Raw genomic sequence first — 13,692 nt, forward strand, 5'->3', positions numbered from 1 at the left:
CGTCTGGCTTCATCTCATCTCCGCTTGTCAGCTACTGAAACCCTCATCCAGGCCATTGGTGCCTCTGGACGTGACAATTCCAACGCACACCTGGCTGCTCTCACATTCTATCCAGCATATACTTGAGGTCATCCAAAACTCTGCTACCCTTGACTTAACTTGCACCAAGTCCCATCCCCCTATCACCCCTGTGCTCGCTGACCTGCATCAGCTCCGGGTCCAGCAACATCTTGATTTTTAAAATTCTCTTCCCTGTTTTCAAATCTCTCCATGGCCTCGCCCCTCTCTATCTCTGTAATCTGCTCCTGTCCCATTACCCTCTGAGATGCCTGCACTGCCTCTCTAGCTCTAGCCTCTTGAGCACCCCGATTTTAATCACTCCACCATTGGTGGCTGTGCCTTCAGTTGCCTCCTAACTCTGAAATTCGCTCCCTACACCTCTCTACCCTTAAGGCGCTCTTTAAAACCTTCCTCTTTGACCAAGTGGTTGGTTGTCTGCCCTAATATCTCCTTATGTGGCTCGGTGTCATACTTTGTTTTATAATGATCCCGTGAAGCAGCCAGGAGTGCATTGGAATAGTGTGCAGCACCTTGGGATGTTTCACTACTTTAAAGGCACTATGGTTTTTGTTGCTGTAAGGTGCTTCGGGATGTTGTGAAAGGTGCTATATAAATGCAAGTCCTTCTTTTCATTCATCCTCTCTGATGCCGAAGGTGCAAAGAAAGAGAGAACTTGCATTTGCATATCACCACTCCCACCTTTAGGATATCCCAAAGTGCTTTATAGCCAATGAGGTACTTTTGTACTGTACACATTGCTCGAATATAAAGACTCCACCACAATCCTGGAGGTTGGGCAGCCAGCAATGGCAACAAATCCTTTGGTTTCCTGGTTTCACACTGGCTGAAAAGCTCTGGGAATTCCAGCGTAGGCTGCTTCTCCGAGGGAAGCTGAAAAATCCCATCCAGAGACACTGACTGTTGTCTGTTCCCACCCCCAGGAGTAAATCCAAGGCCCAGGTGAAGCAGATGTCCGCAGATTCCGAGACGGATAATGAAAATGGGGAGTACACCGTCTATGAGTGCCCTGGACTGGCCCCGGTAAGACTTTTCCTCCGTGGAATTCTCATCCTCTTATTTTATTCCATACAAATTTAGAATCTTACAGCCCAGAACCAGGCCATTCAGCCCAACAGCTCCATGCTGGTGATTATGCTCCATGTGTACCTTGTCCCACCCTTCTTCATCCCACGTTATCAGCATGTCTCTCTATTCCTTTCTCCCTCATGTACATGTCCAGCTTCCCCTTAAATGCATCTGTTCTGTCCTCCTCAATCACTCCGTGCGGTAGTGAGTTCCTCATTCTCACCACTCTCTGGGTAAAAATGTTTCTCCTCAATTCCTTATTGGATTTATTAGTGACCATCTTGTGTTTCTGACCCATCATTTTATGCTCCCCAAACAAGTCGAAACATTGGTGTGTCAACTCTATCAACCATCACCCTCCACTCCCCCCACCCAATAGTGTTAAAGGTCTCTATCAGGTCACCCATTAGCCTTCTCTTTTCTAGAGAGAAAGGCCCCAGAATGTTCAATCTCTCCTGACAGGTATTGTTGCTCAGTTCTGGTAGCATTCTTAAAGTGTTTTTCTGCCTTTTCCAAGCCTTTATAATTGTTTTTTTTTAATGTGGAGACAAGAACGGCTCACATTATCCAGGTATGGCCTAACCAAAGCTCCCTTATGACACGGTGCCTCTTCTTCCTCTGAGCCAGAAACTCTGGGCCCAAGTCTCGTCCCAGGAACTGATGGCCATGGATAATGTGTTCATGACGTGGCCAGACAGGTTGGGTATCAACCTGCAGATCCTTCCGATACACCTACAGCAGGTGGTAAGAGTGCGAGAGTCTCCTGGTTAGACAGAACCTTGTGGTATCTGCCACCCCATGTTAAAAGACTCCACGTGCAAGTCCTTGCCATGGTCTGTATGCCATGAGGAGCGTCCTCCTTGCTTTAAGGGACTTCAGGTAGAAAAGGAACCAAGGCTCTGTGCCCGTTTAACAAAACTTCCCCGCTGTTCATTTTTTAAATTCATTCATGGGATGTGGGCATTGCTGGCTGGGCCAGCATTTATTGCCCATCCCTAATTGCCCTTGAGAAGGTGGTGGTGAGCTGCCTTCTTGAACCGCTGCAATCCCTGTGGTGTAGGTACACCCACAGTGCTGTTAGAGAGGGGGTTCCAGGATTTTGACCCAGCGACAGTGAAGGAACGGCGGTATATTTCCAAGTCAGGATGGTGAGTGACTTGGAGGGAAACTTCCAGGTGGTGGTGTTCCCATCTATCTGCTGTCCTTGTCCTTCTATATGGTAGCAGTTGTGGGTTTGGAAGGTGCTGCCTAAGCAGCCTTGGTAAGTTCATGCAGTGCATCTTGTAGATGGTACACACTGCTCCTACTGTGCGTTGGTGGTGGAGAGAGTGATTGTTTGTGGATGTGGTGCCAATCAAGTGGGCAGCTTTATCCTGGATGGTGTCAGTCTTCTTGAGTGTTGTGGGAGCTGCACTCATCCAGGCAAGTGGGGAGTATTCTATCACACCCCTGACTTGTGCCTTGTAGATGGTAGACAGGCTTTGGGGAGTCAGGACATGAGTTACTCGCCACAGGATTCCTAGCCTCTGACCTGCTCTTGTAGCCACAGCGTTTTTGTGTCAAGTCCAGTTAAGCTTCTGGTCAATGGTAACCCCCAGGATGTTGATAGTGGGGGATTCAGTGATGGTAATGTCATTGAACATCAAGGGGTGATGTTTAGACACTCTCTTGTTGGAGATGGTCATTGTCTGGCACTTCAGTGACGTGAATGTTACTTGCCACTTGTCATCCCAAGCCTGGATATTGTCCAGGTCTTGCATTTGGACATAGACTGCTTCAGTATCTGAGGAGTCACAAATGGTGCTGAACATTGTGCAATTATAAGCGACCATCCCCATTCCTGTCCTTATGACGGAAGGAAGGTCATTGATGAATCAGCTGAAGATGGTTGGGCCGAGGAGCCTACCCTGAGGAACTCCTGCAGTGATGTCCTGGAGCTGAGATGACTGAACTCCAGCAACCACAACCACCTTCCTTTGTGCTAGGTATGACCCCAACCAGCGGAGAGTTTTCCCCCTGATTCCCATTGACTCCAGTTTTGCTAGGGCTCCTTGATGCCACACTCGTCAAATGCTGCCTTGGTGTCAAGGGCAGTCACTCTCACCTCATCTCTGGAGTTCAGCTCTTTTGTTCATGTTTGAACCAAGGCTGTGATGAGGTCAGGAGCTGAGTGGCCCTGGCGGAACCCAAACTGGGCGTCAGTAAGTGGGTTATTGCCAAGTATGTGCCACTTTATTGCACTGTTGATGACCCCTTCCATTACTTTACTGGTGATGGGGCGGTAATTGGTCGGGTTGGATTTGTCCTGCTTTTTGTGTACAGCACATACCTGGGCAATTTTCCACATAGCCAGGTAGATGCCAGTGTTGTAGCTGCACTGGAAGAGCTCGGCTAAGGGCACAGCAAGTTCTGGAGCACAAGTCTTCAGTACTATTGCTGGAATATTGTCAGGGTCCATAGCTTTTGAAGTATCCAGTGCCTTCAACCATTTCTTGATATCATGTGGAGTGAATTGAATTGGCTGAAAACAGGCATCTGTGATGCTGGGGATCTCCGGAGGAGGCCGAGATGGATCATCCACTTGGCACTTCTGGCTGAAGATTGTAGCAAATGCTTCAGCCTTATCATTTGCACTGATGTGCTGGGCTCCCACATCATTGAGGATGGGGATGTTTGTGGAGCCTCCTCCTCCAGTGAGTTGTTTAATTGACCACCACCATTCACGACTGGATGTGGCAGGACTGCAGAGCTTAGATCTGATCCGTTGGTTGTGGGATTGCTTAGTTCTGTCCATCACTTGCTGCTTATGCTGTTTGGCACGCAAGTAGTCCTGTGTTATAGCTTCACCAGGCTGACACCTCATTTTTAGGTATGCCAGGTGCTGCTCCTGGCATGCCCTCCTGCACTCTTCATTGAACCAGAGTTGATCCCGTGGCTTGGTGGTAATGTAGAGTGGGGGATATGCCGGACCGTGAGGTTACGCCGGACCATGAGGTTACAGATTGTGTTCGAGTACAATTCTGCTGCTGCTGATGGCCCACAGCGCCTCATGGATACCCAGACTTGAGTTGCTCGGTCTGTTAGAAATCTATCCCATTTAGCAGGTGGTAGTACCACACAACACGATGGAGGCAATCCTCAATATGAAGGCGGGACTTAATCTCCACAACGACTGTGCAGTGGTCACTCCTTTCGATAGTGTCATGGACAGATGCATCTGCGGCAGGCAGGTTGGTGAGAATGAAGTCAAGTATGTTTTTCCCTCTTGTTGGTTCCCTCACCACTTGCCACAGATCCAGTCTGGCAGCTTTGTCCTTTAGGACTCAGCCAGCAGTGGTGTTATCGAGCCACTCTTGGTGACGGACATTGCAGTCCCCCACACAGAGTACATTCTGCACCTTTGCCGCCCTCAGTGCTTCCTCCAAGTGATGTTCAACGTGGAGAAGCACTGATTCATCGGCTGAGGGAGGGCGGTACGTGGTAATCAGCAGGAGGTTTCCTTGCCTATGTTTGACCTGATGCCATGAGGCTTCACAGGGTCTGGGGGCTCCCAGAGCAACTCCCTCCCAACTGTATACCACTGTGCCGCCACTTCTGTTGGGTCTGTCTTGCCGGTGGGACAGGACATACCCAGGGATGGTGATGCTGGTGTCTGGGACATTGTCTGTCAGAAATGATTCCATGAGGATGGTTGTGAGACAGCTCTCCCAATTTTGTCACTAGCCCCCAGATGTTAGTCAGGAGGAGCTTGCAGGGTCGACAGGGCTGAGATTGCCGTTTTCATTTCCGGTGCCTAGGTCGATGCTGGGTGGTCCGTCCGGTTTCATTCCTTTTTAATTACTTTGTAGCAACTTAACAACTGAGGGCATTTAAGAGCCAACCACATTGCTGTGGGTCTCGAGTCACATGTAGGCCAGACCAGGTAAGGATAACACATTAGTGAACCAGGTGGGTTTTTACAACAATCAACAATTTGACTTTTAATTCCAGATTTTTATTGAATTAACTTGCCACCATCTGCCATAGTGGGATTTGAACCTGGATCCCCAGAGCATTACCCTAGATTGCTGGATTATCAAATCTAGCAACAATACCACTACAGCATTGCCTCCCTTGTAATTCTAGTCCTCTACAAATGAAGCCCACTATTTTTATTAACCATCTTATTAACCTGCATGGCTACTTTTAGAGATTTGTGTATTTGTACTCCTTGTTATGTACTCCCAAATTATGGGAGGCCTAGATATGGTAGACAGGAAAGACTGGTTTCCCCTAGCTGAGGGGTCAATTACCAGGGACATAGATCTAAGGTGATTAGCAGAAGAACTAGAGGGGACATGAGGAGAAACTTTTTCACCCAGAGGGTGGTGGGTGTCTGGAATTCACTGCCTAAGTTGGTGGTTGAAATGCTCAACTCATATAAAGGGTACCTGGATCTGCACCTGAAGTGCTGTAACCTGTGAGGCTACTGACCAGGTGATGGAAAGTGGGATTAAAATGAGCAGCTAGTTTCTTTTTTCTCTTTTGGCTGGGGCAGACATGGTGGGCTGAATGGCCGCTTTCCGTACCGTAATTTTTCTATGGTTCTCTGGTCCTGTGCCCCTCTACCCCATTTAGAATGTTAGTTTCCAAGCAGTATCTTATCTCCTTATTCCTCACACCAAAACATGGCAACTCAGACTCATCCACATGGAAATTAATTTGCCATTTATGCAGCCATTATTGTTAATGTCTTTTGTCCCCTCAATTTGTTGCATACAAACAAGAACCTTTCTATAATTGGTGGCTCTGTCCCTTGTACCAGCTCCACCAATGTCTCCTTGAGTTAAATGCACTTCCTGACAAAGTAATGAGCATCAGGACCAAGCTGAATCCTCAGTTTCTGCTGAGTTCCATTGTGTTTACAGCACAGAAACAGGCTCTTCGGCCCAACTAAACTCCATACTAGCCTCATGCCTGCCCAACTTCATCTAACCCTGAACTCAGCCGAGGTCACAGCTATGGGGGTCAGTTCACCCAGGGGTTCACTACCCGGTGACCACTGTTAAATGGATCCAAAGCCAGATGGCGAAGTATGAATCTGGACACAAATCCTTTTCTTGACAGTAGGTTTATTTACAGAACACAGCATTACACGTCTCTACTATCTACCTATTATCCCAGCAGTCCTTTTATATACTCTTTTCAGCAAAACAAATCAAATTAGCCAATTAACTAATGAACCACCCCTTAAAGGGGCACTGTAACAAAGACAAAAAGCATCAAAGGAAACGTAGCAAATTAAATTCAAATGTTATTTTGGGTGTAGATAGTGCACTCCAGTCCCTGCAGTGCCCACTGGTCACAGAAGGCCACAAGTGTACCAGTGGACACTGTGTGCTCCCTCTCCAAGGACACCTGGGCGTGAATGTAGGCTTGGAAGAGAGGCTGAATGACCCGCTCGACCACCCACTGCCTGAACCTATTGATGACCATCTCGGTCAGGCATAGGAGCAGGCTAATGAGGAGGTCCTGTGCCCTGGCCTGCCCGTTCCCATCCACACCGAATGGTCAAAGATCAGGAGCATGGGGTTGAAGTATGGGGTATACTCTTTTGAGTATACCAATAAGATAAACTAATTATCTAATAAATGAATTAACTAATCAACTGCCCCTTGAAAGGGCACTGGAGGTGTCAGCTGTGGCTCAGTTCATAGCACCCTCGCCTTTGAATCAGAGGGTTGTGTGTTCATGTCCCACTCCCGGAAACCAAGAACTGTGATTGTACTCAAAAGAGTTGCAATCTGTGACTGTTGATAACTCAAAAGAATTTTTTTTGAAAGGGCACTGTCAGAAAAAACAAAAATATTAAAGGAAACTAAACAAATTAAATTAAAATGCTATTTTGGATGGAGTTAATGCATTCCAGCCCCTGGGGTGCCCACTGGTCACAGAAGGCCTTAAGCATACCGGTGGATACTGCGTGCTCCCTCTCCAAGGATTCCCAGCTGTGAACATAGCTGCGGAAGAGGGGCAGATAGTCGGGCTGGATGACCCCCTTGACCGCCCACTGCCTGGACCTGTTAATGGCCAGCTCGGCAAGGCCCAGGAGCAGGTTCATGAGGAGGTCTTCCAATCTGCCTGCCTTCCTGCATACGGGGTACACTCTTTTCAGTGAAATAAAAATCAATAAATTAAACTAAAATCAATGAATGAGAGGGGATGACAGCCCCTGGTGGGGCACTGTAACAAAAAACTAAACGTCAAAGGAAACTTAACTAACTAAACCAAAATATCATTTCCTGGTGTGATGATGCACCCCAGCCCCTGCGGTGCCCACCAATCGTGGAAGCATTCCTTTTTATATGTGCTCAAGATACTTAATCAATCCATACCATCCACCTGTTTATCCTTAACCTTAACAATACAATTAACATAAAAACAACCATGTGCCAACCAGATGGAAAGCTCACCTGCCCGGGTGCCGATTCCAATTCAGGATTGCGCTCGGCTGTGACTATCCCATGGTCAAGCAGCTTGCCAACCTTGATAGTCTGAGCTGAAACCTCTGCAGGGCACTGGAGGGTGGCCCCGTGCCCGTGAAATCTCAGCGAGTCGTCAAACCTTCACCCACCCCCCCACCTTCCAGAGGATCCGTTCACATTGGGTTCCGAAGGCCCTTTCCAGATTTCACAGAATCACGGAATTGTTACTGTGCAGAAGGAGGCCATTCAGCCCATTGTGTCTGCACCAGCTCTCCAAATGAACATCGTGACTCAGTGCCATTCTCCTGCCTTTTCCCCGTAACCCTACACGTGGTTTCTATCTAAATAATCATCTCATGCCCTCTTGAATGCCTCGATTGAACCTGCCTCCACCACACTTCCAGGCAGTGCATTCCAGACCCGAACCACTCACTGTGTGAATAAGTTTTTTCCCTCGTCACATTTGCTTCTTTCGCAAATCACTTTAAATCTGTGCCCTCTCGTTCTCGATCCTTTTACCAGCATGAACAGTTTCTCCCCATCTACTCTGTCTAACCCCCTCATGATTTTGAACACCCCTATCAAATCTCCTGTTAGCCTTCTCCACTCCAAGGGGAACAGTCCCAGCCTTCTGCCTTCATATTTGAAGTTTCGCATCCCTGGAATCATTCTTGTAAACCTCTTCCGCACTCTGTCCAATGTGTTCACATCCTTCCTATAATGTGGCATCCAGAACTGTACACAATGCTCCTGCTGAGGTCTAACTAGTGTCCTATACAAGTTCAGCATAACCTCCCTGCTCTTGTACTCTATGACCCTATTAATAAATTCCAGGATACTGTTTGCTTTATTAACTGCTCTCTCCACCTGTCCTACCACCTTTAATGACTTATGCACATATACGCCCAGTTCCCTCTGCTCCTGCACCCCCTTTAGAGTTGTACCCTTTATTTTATACTGTCTCTCCATGTTCTTCCTACCAAAATGAATCACCTCACACTTCTTTGAATTGAACTTCATTTGCCACCTATCTGCCCCTCCACCAACTGGTCCATGTCCTTTTGAAGTTCTACAATGTCCTCCTTACAGTTTACAATGCTTCCAAGTTTTGTATCACCTACAAACTTTGAAATTGTCCCCTGCACACCAAGATCTAGATCATTAATTTATATCAGGAAAAGCAAGGGTCCCAATACCGGCCCCTGGGGAACTCCACTACAAACCTTCCTCCAGCCCGAAAAATATCCATTGACCATTACTCTCTGCTTCCTATTACTCAGCCAATTTTGTATCCACGGTGCTACTGTCCCCTTTATTACATGACCTATAACTTTTCTCACAAGCCTGTTGTGTGGCACTGTACCGAATGCCTTTTGGAAGTCCATGCACACCACATCAACAGCATTACCCTTATCTACCCTCTCTGCTACCGCTACAAAAATCTCCAGAAAGTTAGTTAAACACGATTTTCCCTTAAGAAATCCATGCTGATTCTTCCTAATCAACCCACATTTTGCATGTGACTATTAATTCTATCCCGAATATTCTTTTCAAGAAGCTCCCCCACCACTGAAGCTAAACTGACTAGTCTGTAATTGCTGGGCTTATCCTTACAACCTTTTTTTGAACAAGGGCGTAACGTTTGCAATTCTCCAGTCCTCTGGCACTACCCCCGAGTCTAGGGAAGACTGAAAGATTATGGCCAGTGCACCTGCAATTTCTGCTCTCACTTCCTTCGATATCCTCGGATGCATCTCATCCAGTCCCAGTGCCTTGTCAACCTTAAGTACTGACAGTTTATGTAACACTTCCTCCTCATCAATTTTGAACTCTTCTAGTGACAAAGTTTCCTCCTCTGTCACCATGGCCTGGGTAGCATCTGCTTCCTTGGAAGGGATAGTTGCAAAATGTTCATTTAACGCCTCAGCCGTGCCTCCTGCCACCATGTGTAAATTCCCTTTTGGTCCCTAATCAGCCCTACTCCTCCTTTTACCACCCTTTTACTATTTATATGCCTATAGAAGACTTTGGGATTCCCCTTTGTGTTGGCTGCCAGTCCCTTCTCATACTCCCTTTTTGCAGAAGGTTCAGAGGAGAGGTGAAGAAGCAATAAAGAGAAGCATTGAGCTTGTTTCTCAATTGTATTTTCTACCTGGCACCTGTCTTAAGCACACTTTTGCTTCTTTATCTCAATTACTATCTCATTTGTCATCCAGGGAGCTCTGGATTTGTTTGCCCTGCTTTCTGTTTTGAGGGAATATTCCTTGACTGGGCCCAAACCATTTCTTCTTTGAAGGTAGCCCATTGTTCAGCGACAGTTTTTCCCGCTAATCTTTGGTTTCAGTCTAACCGGCCCAGCTCTGTTTTTGCCCCATTGAAGTCAACTCTCCCCCAGTTAATTATTTTTACTCTGGATTGCTCATTGTCCTTTTCTATCATCATCCTAAAAAGTACAATATAATGATCACTGTCTCCTAAATGTTCCCCCACTGACACTTGATCTCCCACCTCATTTCACAAGAACCAGGGCTAACAATGCGTCTTTTCTTATTGGACTGGACACATACTGCTGTAGAAAATGCTCCTGAACACACTCCACAAACTTTTTCCCCTCTCCACCCTTTACACTACCACTATCCCAGTCTATACTTGGGTAATTAAAGTCCCCCATTATAACTACTCTATGATGTTTCCACCTCTCTAATTTCCCTGCAGATTTGTTACTCTACGTCCTTCCCACTATTTGGTGGCCTATGAGCAATGTAATTGCACTCTTTTTGTTCCTTAGCTCCAGCCAAATTCATTTTGTCCTTGAACCCTCTGGGACATCCTCTTTCTCCAGCAGTGCAATGCTCTCCTTAGCCAATACAGCCAGCCCTCCTCCTTTCCTATCCTTCCTGATGCCTTGTGCCCGGGAATATTTAACACCCAGCCCTGCCCTTCCTTGAGCCAGGTCTCTGTTATCATCACATCATATTTCCACATGTTCCGCTTGTAACTCCCCAATCTTATTTACTATGCTCTGTGCTTTCGCATTCATGCAGTATAACCCTGATTTAGACTTCATGACTTTCTCCCTTACTCCGACTCCACCTATTGACTTACTATTCTCTATACTAGTGCTATCTGTCTCTCCCAGTATTTTGTGCACCGTAGTATTACTCTCTGATATTCTCTCCTGGTTCCCTCACCCCTGTTGAGTTAGTTTAAAGCCCCCTCAATAACACAAGCAAGGAACTCAGTCCTGGCTCTGTTCAGGTGCAACCTGTCCAGATTGTACAGGTGCCATCGCCCCCAGAGCCAGTCCCAGTGTCCCAGGAATCTAAATCCCTCCCTCCTGCACCATCTTTCCAGCCATGCATTCATCTGGCTTATCCTCCTATTTCTGTACTCACTTGAACGTGGCGCTGGGAGTAATTTGGAGATTACTACTTTTGAGGTCCTGCTTGCTAATTTTCTGCCTAGCACCCTAAATTTTGTCGCAGGACCCCATCCCCCTTCCTACCTAAGTCATTGCTACTAACGTGGACCATGACATCTGGCTGTTCACCCTCCCCCAGAAGAATGTCCTGCAGCCGCCCAGTGACCTATTGACCCTGGCACCGAGGAGGCAACATACCATCTTGGAGCCACGTCTACGGCCACAGAAACGCATGTCTGTTCCCCTAACTAATGAACCCCTTATCACTATTGCTCTTCTTTCTTCCTCCTCCCCTCCTGTACAGCCGAGCTACTCTTGGTGCCACAAACTTAGCTCTGACTGCACTACTCTGAGGAACCAATGCCCTCACCAGTATCCAAATGGAAAACTGATTAGCGAGTGGGACCCCAGGGGACTCCTGCATCACCTGGCTGATTCTCTTGGATTGCCTGGCAGTCGCCCATTCCCTTTCTGCCTCCATGCACCTAACCTGCGGTGAGACCACCTCTCTGAACGTGCTATCCATGTAGCTCTCAGCCTTGTGGATGTGCCACAGTGACTCCAGCCATCGCTTGAGCTCCGAATACCGGAGCTCGAGTCTCTGCAGGTGGCAGCAATTCTTGTACATGTAGTCGTCTAGGTCGCCAGTAGTGTCCCCAATTCCCACATATTACAAGACACGCATTCCACAAGACTGAGCTGCTCTGCCTTATCTTAACTTTACATCCCTTACCTTAACTTTATTTTACTTTGGCTTACTTATATTACGTTATGTTATTGGCCCTGACTTCCCCTTATTCCTAGTGTTTCTTACTCAAATCCTAGTAGCTACTTCTTTAAAGATAATTCACTTTTCTAATTTATAGCTATTTAAAGACACCCCCTAACAGCAGTTTCTTACATACCAATGAAGTTATGGTTTTCCTCTGATGCCATTGTTCAATTTTTTTTCAAACTCAGCTCCGAAGGTGAGGTTTACACCCAGGTCCGTTTCTGCTCAGCTGCTTCTGTTCCTGACTTAGAATAATTCCTCTTTCCCCCATGCACCGAATTCCCATATGAGCCTCATTCGCTACTCACTCTGTCTCCATCTCACTCTGGTGTATTCACCTGTCTCCTCACGTGCCCCTCACTGACCATGTGGTTTGAAAAGCCTGTCTCTTTTATAGACTCTCTGATGAGTCACTAACTAAATTCACGTCCTGCTATAGTAATTAATGCCACTTGAACCAACTACTTTCAGGTGACTGACAGATACCTGCCACTCCAGGCAGTTCACTACTTAACCAGCTAGCCTAACCTACTTATGTCAGATCTTGATTCTTAATCTATAGTTAAACTGAAAAGGACTTACCAGAACTTACCACATGAGCATAATCCGCTACTCACACGTTCTCTGTCTCACTCCAGCCTAGTCGCCTCTCTCCCCGTGCACCTCTTACTCTTTTTTCTTCTTGGTGGCAGGACAAGTTTGGAAAGTGAATTTATTTTTAAAAAAATGGGATCCTGAGCTTTATAAACGTAAGTATAAAGCAAGGAAGTTATGCAAAATCTTTATAAAACACTGTGGCTAGGCCACAGCTGGAGTATTGTGTTTAATTCTGGACACCACCTCTCTTAACGCTGAAAGATAGTGGCAATGTCACTGGACCAGTAATCCAGAGGCCCAAGTGAATAGTCTGGGAACATGGGTTCAAATGGCAGCTGGTGGAATTTAAATTCAATTAACCTTGAACCCATCTGGTTCACTAATGCCCTACGTGACTCCAGCAAGCCACTCAGTTAAAGGGCAATTAGGGATGAGCAACAAATGCTGGTTGTGTCAGTGACAACCATAAAAGAATAAATAAAAAAAGTGACAGTTTGCAAAGTGGAATATTTACCCTGACATTAGTGCTGTGCTTGGAGGTGATCTCCTGTATGAGCAATGGTACATGAGTCGCAATTGTTGCTTACTTCAGTAACAGGTTATCACCTTCTCTTTCCAGACTGGAGAGATGGAGATTCACAACCCACTGTTCGATAACTCTATCTTCCAAGGCTACCCGTCCAGCAAGGAGGACTAGGACCTCTCCCCGCCAAGCCCATCCTGAGCACGGTTGAAAGAGAGTCAGTCGAAGACGGAGCTCCTCCTCTGCTTTCTTCTTTGTAACGTGGTCAAGTTATACAGTGCCGCTCCGGGGGGGTGGGTGTGGAGGGGTTGCACTTCCTCGGGGGTACTGCTGTTCCACTCCCGCTTGATGGGGGAAACCCCGTTTATGTGCGAGTGCCACAGCAGCGGCAGAGTGGACGAGGCCCAAAGGAAATTCACCCTTCCATTCCACCATTGGCTGAAGGAGTTAAATGCTCTGTTTGCTGAGCCACACAGAACCTGGGACACTCCCGCCTTCAGTGCCGAATCCTGACTCGTTTCGTGGTGCCGTTGGTGGTAGGAATCCTAGAATTGAACATGCTGTCCCCGCATTTGGGAGGAAAAGAGCATCCAGGGCTCCTGTGTCTGTCACCATCCGAGAACCGTTTGTTGGAAAGCGTGCGAGTGTGCAGAGCTTGGAGGAGAAAGGGCTCGGCAGGGCTGAGATAGAACCCATCTGCTCGCTCAGCTTCACCACGGAAGAAATCCCTCCTGACGTCTGCCCAATAAACCATGAGGCCATTCCCATC

General features: G+C 47.1%; 1 protein-coding gene across 1 annotated transcript in view; it reads left to right on the forward strand.

The window, feature by feature from the left end:
* The window catches only part of LOC144695489 (neural proliferation differentiation and control protein 1-like), a 37,723-nt gene extending 24,626 nt beyond the window's left edge, over positions 1 to 13,097 (forward strand). Inside the window, exons 8-10 of the mRNA XM_078566368.1 lie at positions 1,002 to 1,101; positions 1,774 to 1,890; positions 13,020 to 13,097. Coding sequence (XP_078422494.1) covers positions 1,002 to 1,101; positions 1,774 to 1,890; positions 13,020 to 13,097 — 295 coding nt within the window. The remainder of the gene's footprint in view (positions 1 to 1,001; positions 1,102 to 1,773; positions 1,891 to 13,019) is intronic.
* The last annotated feature ends 595 nt before the right edge of the window (positions 13,098 to 13,692 follow it).

This window comes from Cetorhinus maximus, chromosome 21 (genome assembly GCF_964194155.1).
Source record: "Cetorhinus maximus chromosome 21, sCetMax3.hap1.1, whole genome shotgun sequence".
Lineage (NCBI taxonomy): Eukaryota > Metazoa > Chordata > Chondrichthyes > Lamniformes > Cetorhinidae > Cetorhinus > Cetorhinus maximus.